At 42.3% G+C, this 25,089-nt stretch overlaps 1 protein-coding gene across 1 annotated transcript; it reads right to left on the bottom strand.

Annotated features, from left to right (window-relative positions):
• Positions 1 to 10,779: 10,779 nt before the first annotated feature.
• On the bottom strand, positions 10,780 to 24,474 carry LOC310867059 (endosomal/lysosomal proton channel TMEM175-like; the record flags this gene model as incomplete). Its single annotated transcript, XM_083776853.1, has 10 exons — positions 24,416 to 24,474; positions 23,159 to 23,197; positions 22,951 to 23,048; positions 22,769 to 22,820; positions 20,262 to 20,297; positions 19,652 to 19,735; positions 17,937 to 18,101; positions 15,785 to 15,863; positions 14,376 to 14,511; positions 10,780 to 11,428 (listed from the first exon to the last, which is right to left on the bottom strand). The coding sequence occupies exons 1-10, from the start codon at positions 24,416 to 24,418 to the stop codon at positions 10,780 to 10,782; spliced, it is 1,341 nt and encodes a 446-aa protein (XP_083632979.1). The 5' UTR covers positions 24,419 to 24,474.
• Between the last annotated feature and the right edge of the window lie 615 nt (positions 24,475 to 25,089).

Raw genomic sequence — 25,089 nt, 5'->3', positions numbered from 1 at the left:
AGGCTTATGAGCGCCTTGGAGTTGGAGCGCAATGGAAATGAGCATGCTCAGAAAGACCAGAATGAATTTACATCCGAAGCAGTGTATACATGAGTCCAATTTTCTTTCAATCACATTGAACATCGGAGTAATCCGGCCAGTGACATCGGAATGGTTTTTAGATCGCATCGAGCGTTTTCATTCGGATGTAAGTTTTTGTAGGTGTTTACATAACAACGTTTAATAGGATTGAACTTCTATTCGGAATGAAAAGGGATTTAACTGCTCATGTAAACGTAGCCACTGTTAATGATACTAATGAAGGCTCTGTCCCATTCAGGTCAAACAGAGTCAGTGTTAATGACACTAACGAAGGCTCTGTTCCATTCTGGTCAACCAGAGTCAGTGTTAATGATGCTAATGAAGGCTCTGTTCCATTCTGGTCAAACAGAGTCAGTGTTAATGATACTAGTAATGAAGGCTACTGTTCCATTCTGTTGTTCCCGCCTGTCGACTACAAAACAATACTACAACATGACGTAACGATATCATCCGCTCCCGCCCGGATCATATACCGAAATGAAATGGTGCCCAGGCTACGTAGCTAACAGTACGCCCAGTAACACCCTCAGAGTAGGTACAGTAGCTCATATGCATACAGAAGTGTAAAATACTGAAGGTGTGACAGCACTAAAGTTACATTCTCCTGTTAAAAACATGTCTATAAAGTGACTCTTGGTCTTTGCATGTGGGCTACTGCTGCTGAATGTGATGACCAACAGTGACCCCTAGTGGTTATATTATATTATTTTATGGAATGACTGCATCTATGGAGATGTATGGACAGATTTACCAGTGTCTATTTGGGGAAGTGGCCAAGACTGTCAGAACCCATAAGACATGTTTCTGACAGTCTTTTGGTCCAAGGCTGTCAGAACCCATAAGACATGTTTCTGACAGTCTTTTGGTCCAAGGCTGTCAGAACCCATAAGACATGTTTCTGACAGTCTTTTGGTCCAAGACTGTCAGAACCCGTAAGACTTGTTTCTGACAGTCTTTTGGTCCAAGACTGTCCTGTCTGAGTGACTAGAGTGGAAGTATTTCTGAGGAAAAATATTTAACCCATTTAGACCTGAGGACGATTCTAAATCCTGATAGTTTCCTGAAAAAACCCCATGTTTCTCCATGTCATTCTCAAACATTTTCACGTCAAGGACCCCCAAAAATATAATTATGCCATTGGTCGCCGACCCCCATCTGAAAATATGTAGTTCCAGGGACCTTCCCAGAAGCAAAGATTTGAGTTAAAAACGAAAGAATATATATATATTCAAACATTTGGGCCACATTTTCACGGTTTTTAAAAAATAGCAGACCTACAAGCGCGTGGCCCAGGCGGTGGCGTAACCGTCTGGGCACCCGACTGGTAATCCAGTCGCAGTGTGCCGCGGGTTCGACTCCCGAGCCCGACACGGCCTTTACTGCATGTCTTCCCCCCCCCCCCCCCCATCTCTCTCTCCCGTTTCCTGTCAGCCTACTGTCTGTCCCGTAAGCCGCAAAAAAATATCTTAAAAAAAAGGCCTACAAGCGCTATTTTTCAATAGCTAAAAAGTATAACATAATGCTTAAAAACGCCAAAAGAGGTTCCCGCCCCAAAATGGGATAAATAGAAATTGACTGACTTTGTTCGATAATATTATTATTCACTCAAATGTGTTTTTTGCGAGTAAATGCACTGTCCTCGTGTCAAGTCTCTTAGTTCCAAAGCTTTTATCTCATCCAATCAGGCGCTCTAATCACGGGGCACAAAACCAGCCACTATTCAGATTGAGCGGCTCGTGTAAAAAACGCCTTTTACCGTTTTTTTCCCCAAAGACAGTTTTAACCCATTTTAGGCGGGAACCCCTTTTGGTGTTAGCATTATGCTATGCTTTATATGCTATGCTTTAGCTATTGAAAAATAGCACATCTACAAGCTCATAGCGCGCCACCGAGTGACGAGCTTGTAGGTCTGCTATTCTTTTTAAATCGTGAACATGTGGTGCAAAGCTTTGAATATATACTCTTAACGTTTTTAACTAAAATCTTTGCTTCTGGGAGGTGGGGGTCCCTGAAACAACACATTTTCAGATGGGGGGGTCAGCGGCCAATTTCATATATTTTTGGGGGTCCTTGACATGAAGTATTGAGAACCACTGATATAGAAACATGAGGCTTTTCAGGAAAAAAAATACATTTTAAAAAATACATTTTTTTCCAGGCATAAACGGGTTAAACGATGGAGACGCAACAATAAGGGCTCCATGTGGGACTGTATCCTAGCAACTAACAGCCCTCAGTGTGAGGAGCAGGGAGCTCAACAATAGACCCGTTCATCACTTCACCTCAAAACCTCAAATTACTAAACCTATAAATGTAGCTTTTAGGAGCGATATAAGTGACGACAGGTACAATGGGCACGCGTTCCAAATGGGCATCATCGTAGTACTAGTAGTAATAATAATAATGATGATTATATACAGTATATATAACTCAAAATGTATAAAGTGCTTTTCTACTCAAAGTACTCAGTCGCTTTATGGAGGAAAAAAAGTGAGTTGTGGAAATTGTACTGAGGAACGCTGCTGTGATTGTGAATACATTTTGACCTGGGAACGATTCTACAAATTGTCTTCTAAATCCTGACAGTTTTCTGAAAAAAAACCCTATGTTTCTACAGTATGTCAGTCGTTGTCAAGGACCCCCAGAAATAAATGAAATTGGTCGCCGACCCCCATCTGAAAATATGTTGTTCCAGGGACCCTCCCCAGAAGCAAAGATTTGAGTTAAAAACGTTCGCTCTGAAAGGATATATTATATTCCAAATTTGTGACACATTTTCACGATTTTTTCAATAGCTAAAGTACAACATAATGCTTTAAAACACCAAAAATGGGTTATATTCTAACCCATTTAGATCTGAGCTCGATTATACAGAATAATGTCTTCTAAATCATGACAATTTTCTGAAAAAACCCTATGTTTCTGTTTCCAGTGGTGCTCAAACTATTTCATGTCCGTCGACCCCCCATCAGAAAATGTGTTGTTCCAGGAACCCGACTGTGAGAGGGAAGGCTCATACATAGTCTGGATTTTCGGTGGTGAGGTGACCACCGAACTACATCATGACGTCACTGAGCCGCCACCGCCACCGCTCCAGCCCTTCTCTCTGTTTTTACTCACCACCGCTCAACGTTATTTCAGCTCCGGTGGTCACCTCACCACCGAAGATCCAGACTATGAATAGGCCTGGAGGATGACTGATTGAAGCAGTCACACCACCTGGCCTGAGTCAAACTAGAACTGGACTCAGAGCTGGGTGTGGCTGCGCACCTGTTGTGCATCATGGACTTGATCAAAGGAACAACAGGTTAAATCAGTCATCTCCACCAACACTCAGGAGATAGCCTCTGTGTCCGGACAGTGGAGAGATCACCTCTCCTGTGTAAAGGTGATATTATGGTGTATAATTCTGTCCTGTGTCCGGACAGTGGAGAGATGGCCTCTCCTGTGTAAAGGTGATATTATGGTGTATAATTCTGTCCTGTGTCCGGAAAGTGGAGAGATGGCCTCTCCTGTGTAAAGGTGATATTATGGTGTATAATTCTGTCCTGTGTCCGGACAGTGGAGAGATGGCCTCTCCTGTGTAAAGGTGATATTATGGTGTATAATTCTGTCCTGTGTCCGGACAGTGGAGAGATGGCCTCTCCTGTGTAAAGGTGATATTATGGTGTATAATTCTGTCCTGTGTCCGGACAGTGGAGAGATGGCCTCTCCTGTGTAAAGGTGATATTATGGTGTATAATTCTGTCCTGTGTCCGGAAAGTGGAGAGATGGCCTCTCCTGTGTAAAGGTGATATTATGGTGTATAATTCTGTCCTGTGTCCGGACAGTGGAGAGATGGCCTCTCCTGTGTAAAGGTGATATTATAATCCTGTGTAAAGGTGATATTATGGTGTATAATAATTCCCGGCACATGAAGAAATAAAACTGTCCTTCTGTACCCTGGGTTGTGACTAGCTTTGTCACACCGACCCCCCCCCCCCCCCCCCCCACCCCACCCCAGAAGCAAAGATTTGCGCTCAAAACGTTCGCTCTGAAATATACAATATATTCAAAGATTTGTGACACATTTTCACGATTATTAAAAAAAAAATACCAGACCTACAAGCTCGTAGCACGGCACTCAGTGGCGCGCTATGAGCTTGTAGATCTGTTTAACTCGACCGTTAATGGTTTCTATGTGAGAAACACACAGTGGGGGGGGTATAACGGGGTATCTTACACATTACACCGATTATAATTACTTCACAAAATACAAGCAAAAACATACTTCACAAGTAACTTCACGTATACTTTGCATGAAAGCAGTAAGTTCCAATTTATTCACAAAGTGGACAGTAAGTACTGTCCTTTAAGACAGTTTGGGATTCATAAAGATAGGAAAGCTTTTGCACAGTGTTAAGAGGCACATGTATCATTTATACAGTATCATTTATAAATGATACTACTGTACATATATGTACAGTATAGGATTTATACGGTCACCTCAACGCGTCCAACAGACAATAAACAATACAGAAGCATTCACAATTTAAAGTGCATCTCTCTCAAGAGTTGATTACTGATACTGAACATAAAACATTAAAAACAAATGTTGTGTACTGTGTATGTTATCCAAGAATTGTACATGTCAGGCGCAATAAAATAAAATAAAAATACTTCAGCCAGATCCCAACCATGACATGTCTCTGCCTCCTCAAATCTCCTCCATCGTCGCCCAGCGGTGTTGCAGTGAAATTGGTGACCTGCTGAACTATGTGACTTCACGCGACAGTGTCAGCGTCCGAACGTGGTGAACCACTGCTGTTTGTTAAGAGTTAAACCTAGCATGCAGTACTAGCAAGTTAGCAACGTCCACGAGATGGACACATATTTCACCAGATCACCAATTTAACACATTTTAGATCGGAGGACTAAGTCTACAAAATAATGTCTACTAAAATCCTGACTTTCTGAAAGAAAAAAAAAACTATGTTTCTATGTGTCAGTGGTTCTCAAACATTTTCATGTCAAGGACCCCCAAATATATTATATGTATTTGGCTGCCGACCCCCCATCTGAAAATATGTTGTTCCAGGAACCCCTCAGAAGCAAATATTTGAGTTAAAAACGTGAATATATATTCAAAGATTTGCGCCACATTTTCACGATTTTTCAAAAAATAGCAGTAGATTTTTCAATAGCTAAAGTATGACATAGACAGAGAGTTGAGCATTGGGATCCGATTTTGTCCGGACGGACCCTCGAAAGCGCCATCTACTGGACCATGTACGTATGTTACATAATAATGCCACAGAACTACTTTTGTTCGTTTACATGCAAAAATAGTGGATCATTCAAAAAGGAAATCACATTTCAGTTCAAAATGAAACCATTTCCAAGCATAATAAGCCCAGCAGCAAGACTCTTTCAAAACACAGTAGATAATACAGTACTAATGTTAAAAAATAAACGACATACAAACAAACCTATACCTGCAAAAATAGAAAGCTTTACGGGGATAGCATTACACACACACACACACTTCTGAATAACAAACAGACGCAAATATAAATTACTTCAAATAATATATAAAAAAAGGTGCAAACACAGAACATTGCTTAGATATGCCCTGCACATCTTCTGTCATGTTGAACCTACTTCAGTAGCTAAACCTCTTCTCTCTTCTGTCATCATCTCATTATCAAAACATATCAGTAACCGGAACGGAGTGTCTATGCATCTTTCAGTAAGCGTGTTCCACATCAAAGTTATTCCTACAAAAATCACACACCATTTTAAAGAGATTCTCATTCATCTTTCTGACAAACACCCCACTGAGGAGAGTCCTCAACTGCGGCTAGGTTACTACATGAAAACAGAAAAATATTCTGTACGAGGGTTTTCTCTGGGCAATACCGGTAGAGCGCACAGTGGAGTAATTAAAAGCATTTTTCTCCCTGGTAAAAAATAATCCCTTTAATCCCGATTTGGTCGCTTTGATTCTTCTCTTCCTTCCTTGTTTATTGACACCGCATTGTACCGCCTATCTGGCTAGCTAGTGGCGCTATAGCTATGACAGAGCAGATCAGAGGCAGGGACGTAGCCGCACAAGCCAACCGCACACCGGGAGGCGGTACAATAAACGGTAAACAAACAAGAAGAATCAAAGCGACCAAATCGGTCAAACATAAGTATTTTTAATCTAAAGGCTTCCGCGCCACAAGAGATATTCGCAGCGGGATGTATAGGTACTTATAGTTCACGAATTCAGAATAACTCAAACAAAAAAAGGCCGTCAAACACCGCAGATACGATCTTAGCGAGCATATTTATGTCCGCGTTCCAAAATTCCCATACGAAAATATAGTTATGAACAGGGACCCTACATAAAACTCATCAAAATTTCAGAAAAGCTTTATGGAGGGTTCCGAGAGGGGCTAGGCCAAACGATGGTTGATTTAGAGTCATTTATGTACCGATCCACACCCTCCATTGGTCGTCGTGTCTTCAAAACTAAGCTGTACGTCAGTTTTTTATAAGCTTGATCCAATAATAATAGCGTTTAGGTAGGAGTAGGAGGACATTGTCTGTCTGTCTGTCTGTCTCTCTCCTTTTGCCTCACTGCTGCCTACACACTTGTGTCCCCCCCCCCCTCATCACCCAGCCCTGCAGTTTCCTGTTCCTACCAAGGAAGCTCTGAGAAGGAAGGGAAGTGGTCACGTGACTGGGCTGCGCCATGACACTTTCATGGACACTTTCATGGGAGCCAAACTCACACCGGAAGTGCAATGAATACATGGCAGTGAATGAATGGAGCCGGCTGGACCAGCTCATAACAAACATTAATCATGAACAATTGAGACCTTTTGTAAAGTAATCACTTCTGGAAAACAACAGAATAAGACATATCACAGGTTGTTTTCTAATCACTTACTTTTCGATGTGCGCAGAGTGCACAGTATATCATTTTATCTGAGGATCTAAACAGCAGCAGGTGTCGTTTCTGCCTCCGAATTATCGCGATATTTGGCTGCCAGAAAGGAAAGGGTGGGAAGTCTCGCGATACTTCTGTGCGTTCAGAAATGTACTTTATGGTATCTCTATTTTTATAGAGATACCATACCTCTATACAACATTACACAGTGTACACATCGAATAACAACACAGCAGACAATAATATGTTACATGTCTTCTGTTATTTTCCAGAAGTGATTACTTTACAAAAGGTCTCAATTGTTCATAAATAATGTTTGTTCATGAGCTGGTCACTGAGCTCTCATTGACTCCAGTGTTCATGAGCTGGTCACTGAGCTCTCATTGACTCCAGTGTTCATGAGCTGGTCACTATGATCTCTCATTGACTCCAGTGTTCATGAGCTGGTCACTGAGCTCTCATTGACTCCAGTGTTCATGAGCTGGTCACTGAGCTCTCATTGACTCCAGTGTTCATGAGCTGGTCACTATGAGCTCTCATTGACTCCAGTGTTCATGAGCTGGTCACTGAGCTCTCATTGACTCCAGTGTTCATTTGCTGGTCACTATGAGCTCTCATTGACTCCAGTGTTCATGAGCTGGTCACTATGAGCTCTCATTGACTCCAGTGTTCATGAGCTGGTCACTGAGCTCTCATTGACTCCAGTGTTCATGAGCTGGTCACTGAGCTCTCATTGACTCCAGTGTTCATGAGCTGGTCACTGAGCTCTCATTGACTCCAGTGTTCATGAGCTGGTCACTGAGCTCTCATTGACTCCAGTGTTCATGAGCTGGTCACTATGAGCTCTCATTGACTCCAGTGTTCATGAGCTGGTCACTGAGCTCTCATTGACTCCAGTGTTCATGAGCTGGTCACTGAGCTCTCATTGACTCCAGTGTTTATGAGCTGGTCACTGAGCTCTCATTGACTCCAGTGCATTCTGCCAAACTTCCCCTCGTCACCCAGCCCTACAGTTACCTGTTCCTACAGCATCTACACACCTGCGGTCACTGATCCCTGATCTGCTGTTTGCCGCTACGCAATAGGACGGAACTATTTCAGCTCATTCTCTAACAAGTAAAGCAATGTCACAAACAATGTTTCTGTTTTGGCTTCCATGCCATTTCTTTCTTTGTGTGCTTTTCCTTAAAACAAAAAGAAAACCTACACACAGTACTTATATATTGAAACTAATTGTGTTGTAATGGGTCCGGCTCACATGACATTTAAAGGTTTCATGACATTCATTTGCATGTATTTTTCTTTTAGGTTTTATAACCTCAATTTTACACCCACACACCACCTAAACTTTGAACATTCAGTGGGTTTTCTGTGGTCCTAGCACGAGCATGTCTGAGAGGTCATTTTGACTGTTTTTATTTAGATTTTGAAGTTAGTTAGCATCATGTTATGCTTTAGCTATTGACAAAATTGCAGATCTACAAGCTCATAGCGCGCCACCGAGTGGCGCGCTACGAGCTTGTAGGTCTGCTATTTTTGAAAAATCGAAGAACCACTGACATAGAAACATAGCTTTTTCAGAAAACTGTCAGGATGTAGAAGGACATTTTTAGACTCTGATCTCAGGTCAGAATAAAAACTGTCAGGATGTAGAAGACATTGTTAGAATCTGATCTCAGGTCAGAATGGAAAACTGTCAGGATGTAGAAGACGTTTTTAGAATCTGATCTCAGGTCAGAACGGGTTAATGTATCTTTGCCCATGAAGCGTTCAGAATGTTCCCCTTCCATGAACATCATCTCAGACTTTTTTGACATCTGAAACTTGTGTCTCATTTTACTTCAGTCGCGCTAGTGCTAGGAGGGTTTTCTCTGTGTGTTCTGAAGCCTTTTGAGCTGCAATGAAAAACAGGCAAACAGGGACATCTGCTGCTAAATTCCTATGTCATATATTATGGGATCTGTGGACTCTGACCTCACACTCCACAGGGAAATCAGAGCACTTGTTTGAGTCAGAAAAAAAACGTTCTTTTTTATACCAATAATAGAATATACATTTATATATAATATTATTATTATTATTCTTTTCCTTTCTCAATTTAAAATTTATTTTATATATACACATTCATATTTTGGGGGGGGGAAAGAAAACCCCCAGACCACAGAAAATATACTGAATGTTAAAAGTTCAGGGTTTTTGGGTACAATATCGCTCAGAAAACCTAAAAGAAAAATGACAAAAAAACCTTTTTGTAATGTCCCTTTAAGCTACCTCTATACCCTAAATCTATAACTCATGCCGCTAGGATAAATCTAGCCCCTAAACTGCCCTCACGGCCATGCATGCATACGTTTGACAAAGTCCATTTCCAGTAACCAAAACATTTCACATTCCGATCGGCCACTTTCCTTGAAGGTTAAGTGACCAGTGCATTAAAACAGTTTGCCTGCCGGGAATAGTTTAATCCAGGTTACTGGCGCTGCTATTTACGACATACCCGCCTTTTGTTTTATGTGTTTAATCCGCCGTATTATAATAAATAAAAATAAACTCTGTCTTTGCCGCGGAGCTAGAGACTAGATGGTTTCGTTTTGATGACGAAACCGGAAATCAACACATGCTGTGGGCTGCTAGGGCTTCTGGGAAATTGAGGCCAATGCAAATGAATGGACTACAACTCCTCATGGAGGCGGGTCTTGTGCTGCGTCTTCCGGGTGCACCAAGATGGTGGATGGTGCGATCGGATCACAACAAACCGGATTTTCACGGATCAAAAGCCCAAATAATTCAGCGTATATGCTCTAAAGGTAATACAACAATCTCGGCAGCGTAGGGTATTTGATTAAAATGCGGGTTATGCGTTTTAATCAGTCAAACTGTTAAAGGGCCTTCTAGTGTCCTCCTCCTCCTCTAAGACAGACTGAGGTTCTAGTCTCCTCCTCCTCCTCTAAGACATAATGAGGTTCTAGTCTCCTCCTCCTACTCCTCCTCCTCCTCCTCTAAGACAGACTGAGGTTCTAGTCTCCTCCTCCTCCTCCTCCAAGACAGACTGAGGTTCTAGTCTCCTCCTCCTCCTCCTCCTCCTCTAAGACAGACTGAGGTTCTAGTCTCCTCCTCCTCCTCCTCCTCCTCCTCCTCTAAGACAGACTGAGGTTCTAGTCTCCTCCTCCTCCTCCTCCTCCTCTAAGACAGACTGAGGTTCTAGTATCCTCCTCCTCCTCCTCTAAGACAGAATGAGGTTGTAGTCTCCTCCTCCTCCTCCAAGACAGAATGAGGTTCTAGTCTCCTCCTCCTCCTCCTCCTCCTCCTCCTCCTCCAAGACAGACTGAGGTTCTAGTCTCCTCCTCCTCCTCCTCCTCTAAGACAGACTGAGGTTCTAGTCTCCTCCTCCTCCTCCTCCTCCTCCTCCTCCTCCTCTAAGACAGACTGAGGTTCTAGTCTCCTCCTCCTCCTCCTCCTCTAAGACAGAATGAGGTTGTAGTCTCCTCCTCCTCCTCCTCCTCCTCCTCCTCTAAGACAGAATGAGGTTCTAGTCTCCTCCTCCTCCTCCTAATCCTCTAAGACAGACTGAGGTTCTAGTCTCCTCCTCCTCCTCTAAGACAGAATGAGGTTCTAGTCTCCTCCTCCTCCTCCTCCTCCTCTAAGACAGACTGAGGTTCTAGTCTCCTCCTCCTCCTCCTCCTCCTCCTCCTCCTCTAAGACAGACTGAGGTTCTAGTCTCCTCCTCCTCCTCCTCCTCCTCCTCCTCTAAGACAGTCTGAGGTTCTAGTCTCCTCCTCCTCCTACTCCTCCTCCTCCTCCTCCTCTAAGACAGCCCGAGGTCCTGGCCTCTCGTCGGGGCAGAACGTCAGCCGGACCAGCGCCGAGGCCACGCGGACCAGCAGCCTGAGCGCCAGGAAGGCGAACGGCACCGCGATCTGCATCAGGTGGAAGATGGACGCGCTGAACCTGCTCAGGACACACGTCAGGAGGAAGCTCCCGAACGCCACGCCCGGGTACAGCGCCAGCTTGGCCAGCATGAAGGCGTGCTCGGCGCCGCCGTGCCTCACCGCCGGGTGCAGCGTGGCCCGCTCGTCGAACAGCGCCGCCACCCAGATGGCCAGCTGGAAGCCGCCGGCGAAGAAGACGATGACGCAGCTGATCTGGACGGCCTCCAGCTCGTTGCGGGAGTCGCGCGGGAAGCCGTGGGTCAGCTGGTAGGCCAGCGGCAGGCCGCCCACGCAGGCCAGCGAGAAGGTGTTGAGGAGGCCCATGAGGCGCGTGGCCCGCGTCACGTGGAGGAACAGGGAGTGGTGCACGAACCACAGCAGGCCCACCGTGGCGAAGGAGCCGAAGTAGGCCAGGTATTCCGGCCCGTAGGCCTGGAGCGCCGCCACCAGGCTTCCCGCGAACTGCTTCTCCACCGTGGCCGGGTCGGGAACGTTGTCCTCGCTGTGGAGGGGAGGGAGGGAGAGGGAGGGAGGGAGAGGGAGGGAGGGACGGACGACCCCCCCCACGGAACGACGGGACACATGGAGACAGTATAGCAGTGTTGTTTTTGGCAACAAATTTCTATTTTAGTTTTAGTCATAGTCTTTGGACTGAAACTTCATTTAGTTTTAGTCACATTTTTTAGTCACCTAGAGTGTTAGTCTAGTTTTAGTCGACTAAATGTCATGAGATTTTAGTCGACTAAATCTACAGTTGATGTAGTCGACTAAAATGTATTTTGGCGGGTCTTGATGCCGTCGTAATGAGTGTTTTTACACTTGCTGAAAACAGCCGATCTACAAGCTCACAACGCGTCGCGACGCGTTGTGAGCTTGTAGATCTGCTATTTTCAGCATGCAACCAAGTGTAAAATGACTTACTGTATACTGGATCTCTTGTCCACTAGTCCCTTCCTAACATTTTAGTCAACGAAATTGTCAGTATATTTAGTCTTAGATTTTGTCATCGTAGCTTAGTTTTCATTTGTTTTTGTCAGTGAAAATACGTAGTCGACGAACATTTTTGCGTCTTAGTTTTAGTCGACAAAAACAACACTGGACAGTAGGGAGGCACGATGTCATCGCTAGCATTGTTTCACAACCACTTCAGAGACATCCACGTATGATAACAGCATCCTAAGGTTAGCAAGGAATATCACTTCTAAATACTAAGCATGTGTTGTATAGAATATAAGGAATATCACCTCTAATACTAGCCATGTGTTGTATAGAATATAAGGAATATCACCTCTAATACTAGCCATGTGTTGTATAGAATATAAGAAATATCACCTCTAATACTAGCCATGTGATGTATAGAATATAAGGAATATCACCTCTAATACTAGCCATGTGTTGTATAGAATATAAGGAATATCACCTCTAATACTAGCCATGTGTTGTATAGAATATAAGGAATATCACCTCTAATACTAGCCATGTGATGTATAGAATATAAGGAATATCACCTCTAATACTAGCCATGTGTTGTATGGAGAGTATAAGGAATATCACCTCTAATATAGAGAGTATAGGTTGCTGCCTTCAGGAAGGAGATATGGTGTTCCATCAATCATACAATAAGGTCAGACTGAAGAGGTCCTTTGTCCACCAGTCGACTCTGAGGCTTAATCAGGAGTTGTGTAGTAGCCACGGGGTAATCTAGGCGGTGGACATTGCTCTTGTTTTCATGTCTTTATGGATGTAAATTGTCTTGTTCTTTGTGTTTATGTCAAATGTGTGTATATGTGTTCTGCATACTTGGCTAGACAAGTTTCAGTGTGAACTGACAAAAAAGTACTGTATCATATCATATCATATCATATCATATCATATCATAATCGGAATCAGCCATAAAAATGCCATATCGGTATCGGAAAACAGTCTCAAAATAATCTAGATTATTTAATCGGTTTTTCACCAGCAAGAAATAAAATAAAAATGAAACATCAGTGAAACTTCATCAATGAGTTCAATTTAAATCAAATATTTCTAGAACCTCTAATCTACAACAAAAGCCAAATCAAATATGTCAAATGATGCCACTTCTTTTTCTCCATTTTTCCCTTCACGCCATCCTCACACACGCATAAACATTCGTGCTCAGACTCTCTCTCCACACACACACACACACACACACACACACACACACACACACACACACACACACACACACACACACACACACACACACACCTTCTTACTGTAACTTAGGGCTGTCAGAACGAATTTCATAATATGAATGAAAATGAAAAAAATATAATATTCGAAAGCAAAAATTGCCATTCAAATGTAGCTTTTATCATTTATTAATTCCATTTTATATTTTTTACCCACTCGCTGAATGTATTGAGTAACGAATCCACCGCTGTGAAAACTCCCCGCCCGCTTCTTGCCCCCCAGCGTGTGAAAAGGTGCATGTCGGGTCACGTGATATCAACACTATACTACTGACTGAGAGAGCGTCAGACCAGAACCATCTAATAGAAGAGTTAGGACATTGAGGGGGCAGAAACCCAGAGCCGTCTAATAGAAGAGTTGGGACATTGAGGGGGCAGAAACCCAGAGCCGTCTAATAGAAGAGTTGGGACATTGAGGGGACAGAAACCCAGAGCCATCTAATAGAAGAGTTAGGACATTGAGGGGGCAGAAACCCAGAGCCATCTAATAGAAGAGTTATAGGACATTGAGGGGGCAGAAACCCAGAGCCATCTAATAGAAGAGTTAGGACATTGAGGGGGCAGAAACCGAGAGCCATCTAATAGAAGAGTTACGACATTGAGGGGGCAGAAACCCAGAGCCGTCTAATAGAAGAGTTAGGACATTGAGGGGGCAGAAACCCAGAGCCGTCTAATAGAAGAGTTAGGACATTGAGGGGGCAGAAACCCAGAGCCATCTAATAGAAGAGTTAGGACATTGAGGGGGCAGAAACCGAGCGCTGTTCATGCAGCCTGGACTGAGACAAGCTGGAGTTGGAAATACATTGTTTACAACGAGGGGCAGCGCAAACAAGACCTATTTTAAGCATGTGTGCAACATGACAACTGTTTTAAAGTATTGTACAGTAACAACTAAAGTCTCTTTAAATTCCATGCCACAGACATGACGCCTTTGGACGCCTCCCCCCTAATCAATCCATATTTTGTAAATTCCTCTAATCTGGTGTGCAGGTGATGACATGCACAATAGAATTACATTTTCTTTCTTTTAGTTATAACGGGCTTCGGTCAGGTGGCAACGAGGACCAACACTGGTGTCCACCAGGTGGCACTGAATGAGAAATAGCAGCTTTGGAGTTTCGAATATTAAAAAATAATAAAGCAATGACATTTGAATGGGATTAAAATATATAGAGGTGAAGTGACAGCCCTATACTGTAACTACGACAGAGATAAAGGAATTCAACCAACCAGATGTCCAGGATGAGGAGTGTGGCTACGATGGCGTAAACCCCGTCGCTGAACGCCTCCACACGGTCTTTACTGAGCGGTTCGTTGGGATGGTAGAGAAACATCTGGATGGCCTCTGGAGTCTCCTCCCTTTGACCTGATGAAAACACACATTAAAACATCTGGATGGCCTCTGGAGTCTCCTCCCTTTGACCTGATGAAACAAACACACATTAAAACATCTGGATGGCCTCTGGAGTCTCCTCCCTTTGACCTGATTAAAACACATTAAAACATCTGTATGACCTCTGGAGTCTCCTCCCTTTGACCTGATGAAAACACACATTAAAACATCTGTATGACCTCTGGAGTCTCCTCCCTTTGACCTAGAGAAAACACACATTAAAACATCTGGATGACCTCTGGAGTCTCCTCCCTTTGACCTGATGAAAACACACATTAAAACATCTGGATGGCCTCTGGAGTCTCCTCCCTTTGACCTGATGAAAACACACATTAAAACATCTGGATGGCCTCTGGAGTCTCCTCCCTTTGACCTAGAGAAAACACACATTAAAACATCTGGATGGCCTCTGGAGTCTCCTCCCTTTGACCTAGAGAAAACACACATTAAAACATCTGGATGACCTCTGGAGTCTCCTCCCTTTGACCTGATGAAAACACACATTAAAACATCTGGATGGCCTCTGGAGTCTCCTCCCTTTGACCTGATGAAAACACACATTAAAACATCTGGATGGCCTCTGGAGTCTCCTCCCTTTGACCTGATGAAAACACACATTAAAACATCTGGATGGCCTCTGGAGTCTCCTCCCTTTGACCTAGAGAAAACACACATTAAAACATCTGGATGGCCTCTGGAGTCTCCTCCCTTTGACCTGATGAAAACACACATTAAAACATCTGGATGGCCTCTGGAGTCTCCTCCCTTTGACCTGATGAAAACACACATTAAAACATCTGGATGGCCTCTGGAGTCTCCTCCCTTTGACCTGATGAAAACACACATTAAAACATCTGGATGGCCTCTGGAGTCTCCTCCCTTTGACCTGATGAAAACACACATTAACCCATTTAGGCCCGACCTCAAAATTTAAAAAGATTATTCTAAATCCTCCAGTTTTCTGAAATAAATATTTTCACGTTTTTTCAAAAAATAGCAAACCTACAAGCTCGTAGCGAGCCACTCGGTGGCGCGCTATGAGCTTGTAGATCTGCTATTATTCAATAGCTAAAGTATAACATAATGCTAACACCAAAAGGGGTTCCTGCCCAAACTGGGTTAAAAAAATATATATATATTTATTTATTTTACCTTTTTTATAATCTGGGGACCCCCCAAAACAATTTGGCGACCCAACAAACAATAACTTGCTCTACTGCCCAACACTGATGAATAATTCGCTTACCGATGGCTTTGCTGCGACACCATTTCAACGACTCTGTGATGTACGGAAGGAAGATCACTATGGCTAACAGCACGTAGGCCTGGAAGACAGACAGACAGACAGACAGACAGACAGACAGACAGAGAGACAGACAGACAGTTGTTTTCATCGACTAATACTATGACGAAGAAAGAATAAATCACTGACAAAAACGACATAAAAACTAAATAAAAACTAAGCCATGATGACTAAAGCTATGACTAAATATACTGACAATTGTAGTCAACAAATAAAAAGCAATGTTGGGAAGTGGACAAGAGATCCAGTATAAGTCATTTTACACTTGGTTGCATGCTGAAAACAGCTGATCTACAAGATCACAGCACGTCACAGCAAGTGTAAAATCTGTCATTACGACGGCATCAATGCCCGACAAAGTAGATTTAGTCGACTAAACTCGCATGACATTTTAGTCAACTAAAACGGTGGCTCTACAATCCAAAAGCTGCAATTCATGATACATCCAGTGGGGGGGGAGCATTGCACAGCCTATTGTGGATAAATGTTTTTTTTTTCTTTTTTTTAAGTTTCATAATTATGCTCATATAAACATCAATTTAAATAGAACATATAAGTCCAGTAGAAAATGTTAAATCAACCAATTTGCAAATGAACTCTTAAAGGTTGTGTGCCAAAAACTCTGTAAATAAATCTGTCAGGTAGAAGAGAATTCCTTCTCTTATTGACAATAAATATCCCAGCCTTGCAAAATATGCATGAAACATGTTGGCTCATTGATTTCGTTGACTAATACTATTACAAAAAATGTTTGTCGACTACCTTTTTTCCACTGACAAAAACTAAAATGGACTAAACTGGACTAGACTAAGACTAAATAGAATTGACAATTTTGTCAACAAATAAAGACTAGACTAAAATGTTAGGGCAGGAATAGTCTTGCGTTACCAGACTGTTGCTTCTCGCAATTTCCAAATGCTTTCATCATACAGTCTGGAGCAACGGAAGCTCTGATCATGAGTAAAATATAAATGCTTCCGTCGTACAGTCTGGAGCAACGGAAGCTCTGATCATGAGTAAAATATAAATGCTTCCGTCATACAGTCTGGAGCAACGGAAGCTCTGATCATGAGTAAACTATAAATGCTTCCGTCATACAGTCTGGAGCAACGGAAGCTCTGATCATGAGTAAAATATAAATGCTTCCGTCATACAGTCTGGAGCAACGGAAGCTCTGATCATGAGTAAAATATAAATGCTTCCGTCATACAGTCTGGAGCAACGGAAGCTCTGATCATGAGTAAAATATAAATGTATCCGTCGTACAGTCTGGAGCAACGGAAGCTCTGATCATGAGTCAAATATAAATGTATCCTTCGTACAGTCTGGAGCAACGGAAGCTCTGATCATGAGTAAAATATAAATGCTTCCATCATACAGTCTGGAGCAACGGAAGCTCTAATCATGAGTAAAATATAAAGACCCTCCTCGCCACTTCTATTTCGTCTTTACAGTCGCGCACATCTATCCTAATATAAATAGAAAACATCTAAGCATATATAGCTTGTTGCTTTAGCAGAAAAGGAAATAAAAAGAATAAGCTCTAAATATATTTTTAACCCATTCTGACCGGGCACCCATTTTGGTGTTGGCATCATGTTATGCTTTAGCGATTGAAAAATAGCAGATCTACAAGCTCGTATCGCGCCACCGAGTGGTGCGATATGAGCTTGTAGGTCTGCTATTTTTTGAAAAATCGAAGAACGACTGACATTTTTTGAATCTGATCTCAGGTCAGAATGGGTTATAATCAGACCAGTGTGTCCAGTGGAAACCTCGAATGAATCTGATCTCAGGTCAGAATGGGTTAAATATATCTTGGCAGCTTCCATGGTGTAGTTCCAGACTCTATATAACATTCGGAGATTGTGGAATAGTTGTCTGGCTACACGAGACTAGTGGACCAGAGATCCAGTATGAGTCATTTTACACTTGGTTGCATGCTGAAAATAGCAGATCTACAAGCTCACGATGCCTACCACTTGGAAGAATATGAAGGGTTAGGGGTTAGTTAGTTAGTTAGAGCTCAGCCTACCACTTGGAAGAATATGAAGTGTTAGGGGTTAGTTAGTTAGTTAGTTGGAGATCAGCCTACCACTTGGAAGAATATGAAGGCGAAGACGCTGGCGAAGAAGCACATGACAGGAACCCTCATGATGACCTGGAGGATGTGGTGCTTGTAGAAGTTCTGGTTCTCTGAGATCTGGATCTGCTCGCTGAGAAGGAACGGGCGGCTGAACGCATACACCACGATCACAGCCTGGGGGGGAGAGGGAGAGGGGAGAGAGAGAGAGAGAGAGAGAGAGAGAGAGAGAGAGAGAGAGAGAGAGAGAGACACAGAGAGAGAGAGAGAGAGAGAAAGAGAGAGAACATGAAAGAGATAAGGGGAACCTCCTGCCAAAACCCCTCACCTGTGTTGTGTGTCTGCTAAATACCATAGTCGTACATTGTTGTGTGGGTTTGTCTCCCAGCAGTGCTTGTAATATACACTATATAGGCCTCACAGAGCACGACCTGGACCAGATGTGGACCAGATGTGGACCAGGCCCCTCCACGGAGCCCACCCTGTCTATCTCTCTTCTATTCTTTCTTCCTATTCCCCCTCCCCCCCCCCCCCCCCCCGACACGGTGGAGGCAGATGGTCGCCCCACCCTAGAGTCGGGTTCTGCCTGACGTTTCTTCCTAAAGGAGGAGTTTTTCGTTACCATTGTTGTCACAATATTGCTTTGCTCTGGGTGGATCTTTATTGGTTGTAAAGTGTCTTGAGACAACTTGTTGTGATTTGACACTTTAACCAAAATGAATTGAATTGAATTGATAACGCTGCATTTTGGTAGGTTATGTCCGGGCGGCTGCAATTGGAAACTGATGTTGCACTGACTGTTGTGCTTCAGCCATTACTACCGTTCAACCAGTAGTGGTCCTATATAAGCAACCATAGGGTCATAGGGTCAACCATAGGGTCATAGGGTCAACCATAGGGTCATAGGGCTCCATTGTCGTCACAGCTAAACCCCTTATCCCTAAAACTTCTTTGCCTTTTTTTACTATTTTGCAAAACATTTTTGAATAGTTAAAATTAGGGATGCACCGAAAGGGAAATTTGGCCGAAACCGAATACCAAATATAGGAAACAGTTGGCCGAAAACCGAATACCGAATATGATTAATATTATACATCTTTTTTCCTACCATTGCTGTCATGGCCGTACCTTAAAACTGGCAAAATGAATGGTTATGGCAAAACTTAACTTAAATAATAATCACTATTATGGGTCCATAAAACATTTATTCAGCTCTTTTGAATGCATTAATTGCATACACTATTCGGCGATATATTTTCCTATTTGGGCCGAAAGCGAATAGGCCGAAAATGCTTTTTTAGCCATTTTCTGCCGAATATTTTCTGCAGCCGAATATTCGGTGCATCACTAGTTAAAATGGCCAGTCTACAAGCTCACAGCGTGTCAGAGTAGATTGGCTAGCTGAACTATTCAAAAATGATTTGCAAAATAGTAAAAAAAAAGTGAAGATTAGGGATAAGGGGTTCAGTGGTGACGAAAAAGAACCCTTTACTTTGCATTGGTTGAATAATTATAAGACCGACACATTTTCCAAAATATTTTTGAGGGACAGGGGGTGCGCAAATAAACATATATAATTATCATACATTGATTCCTCTCTACCCCTTACCTGAATTAAACCGATCACCATGACACACACACACACACCCACACACACACACACACACACACACACACACACACACACACACACACACACACACACACAGAGAACAACTAGTCCTCACCTGAATTAAACCGATCACCATGACACAGGCACAGAACAGCAGGATTCCCAGGATGTTGTTAGGGAAGGTTGCCATGAGGCTGAACTGCAGAGGAGAGAAAAACGCAAAAACCTTGTTACGTTACGAGTGTGGAATAAATAAATAAAAAAAAAACCAGATTCCACGCTTTCTGTTCTGTCGTGAACTCAACGTGAGAATCAAATGGCTTCATGTTTCAAACGAAAAAATGTTTAGCCACAATGCAACTACAACCACTAAAGCTATTTAACAATTTCTGAACGGGAACCCATTTTGGTGTTAGCATCGCGTCGTGCTTTAGCCATTGAAAAATAGCAGATCTACAAGCTCATAGCGCGCCACCGAGTGGCGCGCTACGAGCTTGTAGGTCTGCTATTTTTGAAAAATCGAAAGAACGACTGACATTTTTAGAATCTGATCTCAGGTCAGAATGGGTTAATCGGACCAGTGTGTGTCCAGTGGAAACCTCGTACGAATCTGATCTCAGGTCAGAATGGGTTAACTAAACAGGTTGAACAGCAGAGTACAATATTGCACAGACTCACAAATGCCTTATTATTATTATTATATGCAGACGTAATCGTATACTCACCGTGTACGGCAGGAACGTTATTATCATCATGCAGGCCTGAAACGGAACCCAAAGCAGAACTCCACATTAGAACAGGAACCTTAACGTCAGAGAGAAAACAGACATTACTATTCTTTCCACTGTCGTACATTAAGCCTTATGTGTAACCCCTAGAGGGTAGTAGAGTCCTAAGTGAGACGTATATTTATTTATTTAATGGTGTTCTGAACAGGCAGATGACAGGACGTCAGTTGTGGGTTCTCACAAACGCCGCGACGTGCATGCGTTGTGAGAGAGCTATGCTCGGCTGCAGACTTGCCATTCATTTGGGTCTACAGTACCACACTTGCTGCAGTGCGCTGTAGTGTAGCCTTGGATCAGTGTCGTTTTCGTCGACTAAAACCGAGACAAAAGATGTTCGTCGACTACCTTTTTTCACTGTCTAAAACTAAATAAAAACTAAATAAAAACGTATGTATGAATACTGTATAATAATGATGTATGAATGTATGATGACTAAAACTAAGACTAAATATACTGACAATTTCGTCAACAAAAAAAATGTTAGGAAGGGACTAGTGGACAAGAGATCCAGTTTTATGCTGGGTTGCATGCTGAAAATAGCAGATATACAATATCACAACGCGTCGCGCTGCGACGCGTTGTGATATTGTATATCTGCTATTTTCAGCATGCAACCAAAGTGTAAAATATGTCATTACAATGTCATCAAGGCCTGTCAAAACACATTTTAGTCGACTAAATCTACAGTTGATTTAGTCGACTAAAATCATATGACATTTAGTCGACTAAAACTAGACTAAACACTAGAAACATTCCAGGTGACTAAAATGTGACTAAAACTAAGTGAAAGATATTCAAGAGACTATGACTAAAACTAAAATAGAAATTTGCTGCCAAAAACAACACTGCCTTGGATGTTCCCTGACAAATGTTTGGGGGTGGTGTGGCTTCCCCAGTATCCTGTGTAGGAGATTAACATGAGGAATCTACAGGTGGAGATGTTGGCCTGTATGACACCATTGAGAGACAGTTCAGGGGTTTTAGACTTACATAAGAGACCTGGTTCAAGTTGAAACGGCCCTGTAAAGGACCATTGTCCCGTTTTCCTTTCCCTTCCAGTTTTGGCTTCACTGCGCTGGCTTCCGGTTGTTTTTAGGATTCATTTTAAAATTATTTTACTTGTGTATAAAGCTCTCAATGGTCTCGCACCTTCCTACCTACATGACTGCCTGCCTAAATATGTCCCAAACCGAACCCCTAAGGTCTTACACTGCTGGCCTGCTCGCTTTGCCTAAAAAAATGGCAACAAAGTAATACGGGGAAGCAGCTTTTTGCTTCTACGGGCCGACGGCATGGAACAAGCTCCCACTGTACCTTCGACAGGCAGCCTCTGTAGACATTTTTAAAGCTCAGCTCAAGACCCACTTCTACAACATTGATTTTAATTGATATTTTATTTTTCGTTATTCATGTCGTCACTGTATTGCATTACTGCTTGTTTTTTAATGCCGTTGCCTTGCTTTTCTTTTATTCTCCATTGTTCTGTAAAGCACTTTGAGCTGCATTTCATGAAAGGTGCTATACAAATAAAGTTTTATTATTATTATTATTATTTAGTTTTGATGTGTTTTGTGAAACAACCATTCTTCCCCATTTTAAGTCATCTCAACCACTACTTTTAACAATTTTTGATATACAAATAAAAGCCTTTTGTACCATTTTTATGAATAAAACTATTGTTATGCTTGTACCGTACTTCTGTATCCTGTCCAATCTATTTATTTAGCGGGGGTTACACTTACATTAGACATTATGACTGTAGAGGGCGGCCCTCAAGTAAGCATTGCTATATAGTTCATGTTCACTAATATCTCTACAGATCTTTAGTAAAAACAAAAGAAAACAAACAAACAAACAAACATGTCGGGTTAACAATTTTATCCAATCAGGACAGAGACTTTATGCTGCAAACAAGTAAAATGGAAGTGATTCCTTTTTTTACTCGACACAACGAACTCTGAAGTCAAGAATCAAGAATATATAGCTTCAACTTTGTAATGAAAAAATAAAACTATCACTAACACCACCTTAATCCATTCTGAACGGGAACCCCTTTTAGTGTTTTAAGCATTATGTTATACTTTAGCTATTGAAAAATAGCAGATCTACAAGCTCGTAGCCCGGCACTCGCTTGTAGGTCTGCTATTTTTGAAAAATCGTGAAAATGTGCCTCAAATCCTTGAATATATATTGAGTTTTTAACTCAAATCTTTGCTTCTGAGGGGTTCCTGGAACAACATGTTTTGAGATGGAAGTCGGCGGCCAATTACATATAATTCTAGGGGTCCTTGACATAAAATATTGAGCACCACTGATATAGAAACATGAGGTATTTAAACCACTGAACTGACACAGAAACATGAGGTATTTTTTTTAAAACTGTTTTTTTAAGAATCTGCCTCAGCTCTAAATGAGTTATAAAGTCACGGCTGATTGACACTTACGAGGTTCAGAAGAGCAAGACTGTCGTCAATCCGTTCAATGACTTGAAACAATCTGTGGAAACATAAAACAGGAATGAATGAATGGATGAATGAATGAATGAATGAATGAACGGACGGACGGACGGACAAATTAATTAATGACTGTAAAGGAAAACGTCAACATGCAGTGCTAACATCCGTACCTAACGTGAGCAGACCACGCCATAGTGACAATCGTGAACGTCATCAGGTATACGGCAATCTTTGTTGACAGCATCAGCTGAATGCTTTCCCTTAGCTCCTGACACACACACACACACACACACACACACACACACACACATTGGTATGTCATAGAACCGTAATATTTACAGATATTTTCTGCATCATGAGTGCATTGTGCCGACTCACCTCGTCATCTTCAATCTTGGTGTGTGCAACAGGTAATATCTATAAAGAAATGGAAACATACAGTTACAGTAAGTACAGTAATGTAAGGAGGACATGTGTGTTGTTGAGCGGTTACATTGGCGGGTCACAATAGGATGCATCATTATATTGTACCAGTAATAGTAGCTATGATATAGATGAGTGCATCGCTGTAGGATATGATAGATACAGTAACATGACAGTAGCTATGATAGATACAGTAATAGATACAGTACCATGACAGTAGCTATGACAGATACAGTAAGGCCTAAAAAAAAAAAACTTTGGTTTCCGATTGGCTGTCATTTTTGGGCTGAGTAGGTAGGGAATTTATTTTATTTTATTTTATTTTTTATTTTTTCGTGGGAAGGATGGGTAGCAAGGAATTTATTTTATTTTATTTATTATTTTTTTCGTGGGAAGGATGGGTAGCAAGGATTAAATAAAAAAATCCTACGGCAATGATGGATAGGCTTCTACATATTTCATATTTTGGCTATGTGAAATAACTGTGGCAGTTTTAATGGTTAATACAACTTTACATTGTTTTCATTACACAGTGACATACCTGGAGTAGAGGCAGCAGGTTTAGAAAATAGGATTGCTTATATTTTCTGCTGCCCTGCGGTTGGCTTTGGCAATTTTTTTGGTGGCATTTTAATGTGCGGTGGCAGTGGCACCACAACACACACGCAACAGAAACACAACAATATCGGCGTGTGTTATTCAATGTGTGTTTGTGTTTCCCATTGAACCGGGTCTGCATGTCACGTTAAAACATGTTCCCCTAAATATTTCTGTCGGAGGCAGCGCGGTTTAGTTGAGAGAGTTGCGACATCTCCGTTCACTGCTTATTCGTGGGGCTGCATGCGTCATTGATCAGTCCATTGTCGTCACTCTCTGTCTTTAAACAGCTCTAGTCTAGAGGCTGCGCTCCGCTCCGCGGTCAGAGCTGAGCAACATGGCGGCGCACAGAGGAGCGCTGTGTTGACAGTGTTGTTACAAACGATAGTGGTTCCTACGTGGATTTTATTTTTTATAACGTAGGATGAGGTTGCTTGTCCCGATGGTCTCATCAAAGAGAATTTTAATGATCAAAGACCTTTTTGGTCTTGGTCGTATTCTTTTTTTTTTTTCTTTTTTTTCTACCAAATGCCAATAAAATAATATGGGTCGCGCATATTTAATAGAGTCGGTACCATGACAGTAGCGATGATAGAGATGATAAATATACTGTACCATGACAGTGGCGATGATAGAGATGAGAGCATCGCTGTAGGCCAGCAGCCTATGAGAGGACTGCGTGCTGCTGTGTCCAGACTGTCCACCAGGAGGCTGATGATGATGATGATGATGATGATGATGATGGTCGGTCATCATAACAACGTTCCTCCTCTCCTTCTCCATGTCCTCCTCCTCGCCCTGGCAGACCTGCGCAGTTTGGATTATTAGTTATTGTACATCATCATTATTATTTGAGATAATCACTTATTGTTTTTGCTTTGGATTCCTGTAACTCAGACCGTGTACGAATGGAACCGCACATGGACACCAACAGCTCTGTAACTCTGAGTCAGGCCCCTTTTAAAATAACGTTGGTTCTAAAACTGGTTCCGTTCTTTATCTTTATGTTTTATGATGGTTAATAATATCACCTCTGCGTCTTCCAACCTGACTAGTAGTGACACGCCCACTTTGGATTTGGTTCCCAAAAAAACCACTTTGTGTTTTGAAAGAGACACTCATGCTTTCTACGGTGTGATTTGGGGCCCTAAAGGCTCATACATACTCCAGTTTTTGGTGATGGCTTATCACCGCGGTGTCGTTTTTAAAGGGTTGGAAAAAAACTACACCATTACGTCAGTCGCGGTGATGATCAGCTATCACCGCGGACACAGACCCATCCCTCTGTT

This window comes from Protomyctophum parallelum, assembly GCF_964188405.1.
Source record: "Protomyctophum parallelum genome assembly, chromosome: 11".
Lineage (NCBI taxonomy): Eukaryota > Metazoa > Chordata > Actinopteri > Myctophiformes > Myctophidae > Protomyctophum > Protomyctophum parallelum.
The sequence above is the reverse complement of the archived record's forward strand: the minus strand, read 5'-3'. Positions and strand labels throughout refer to the sequence as shown.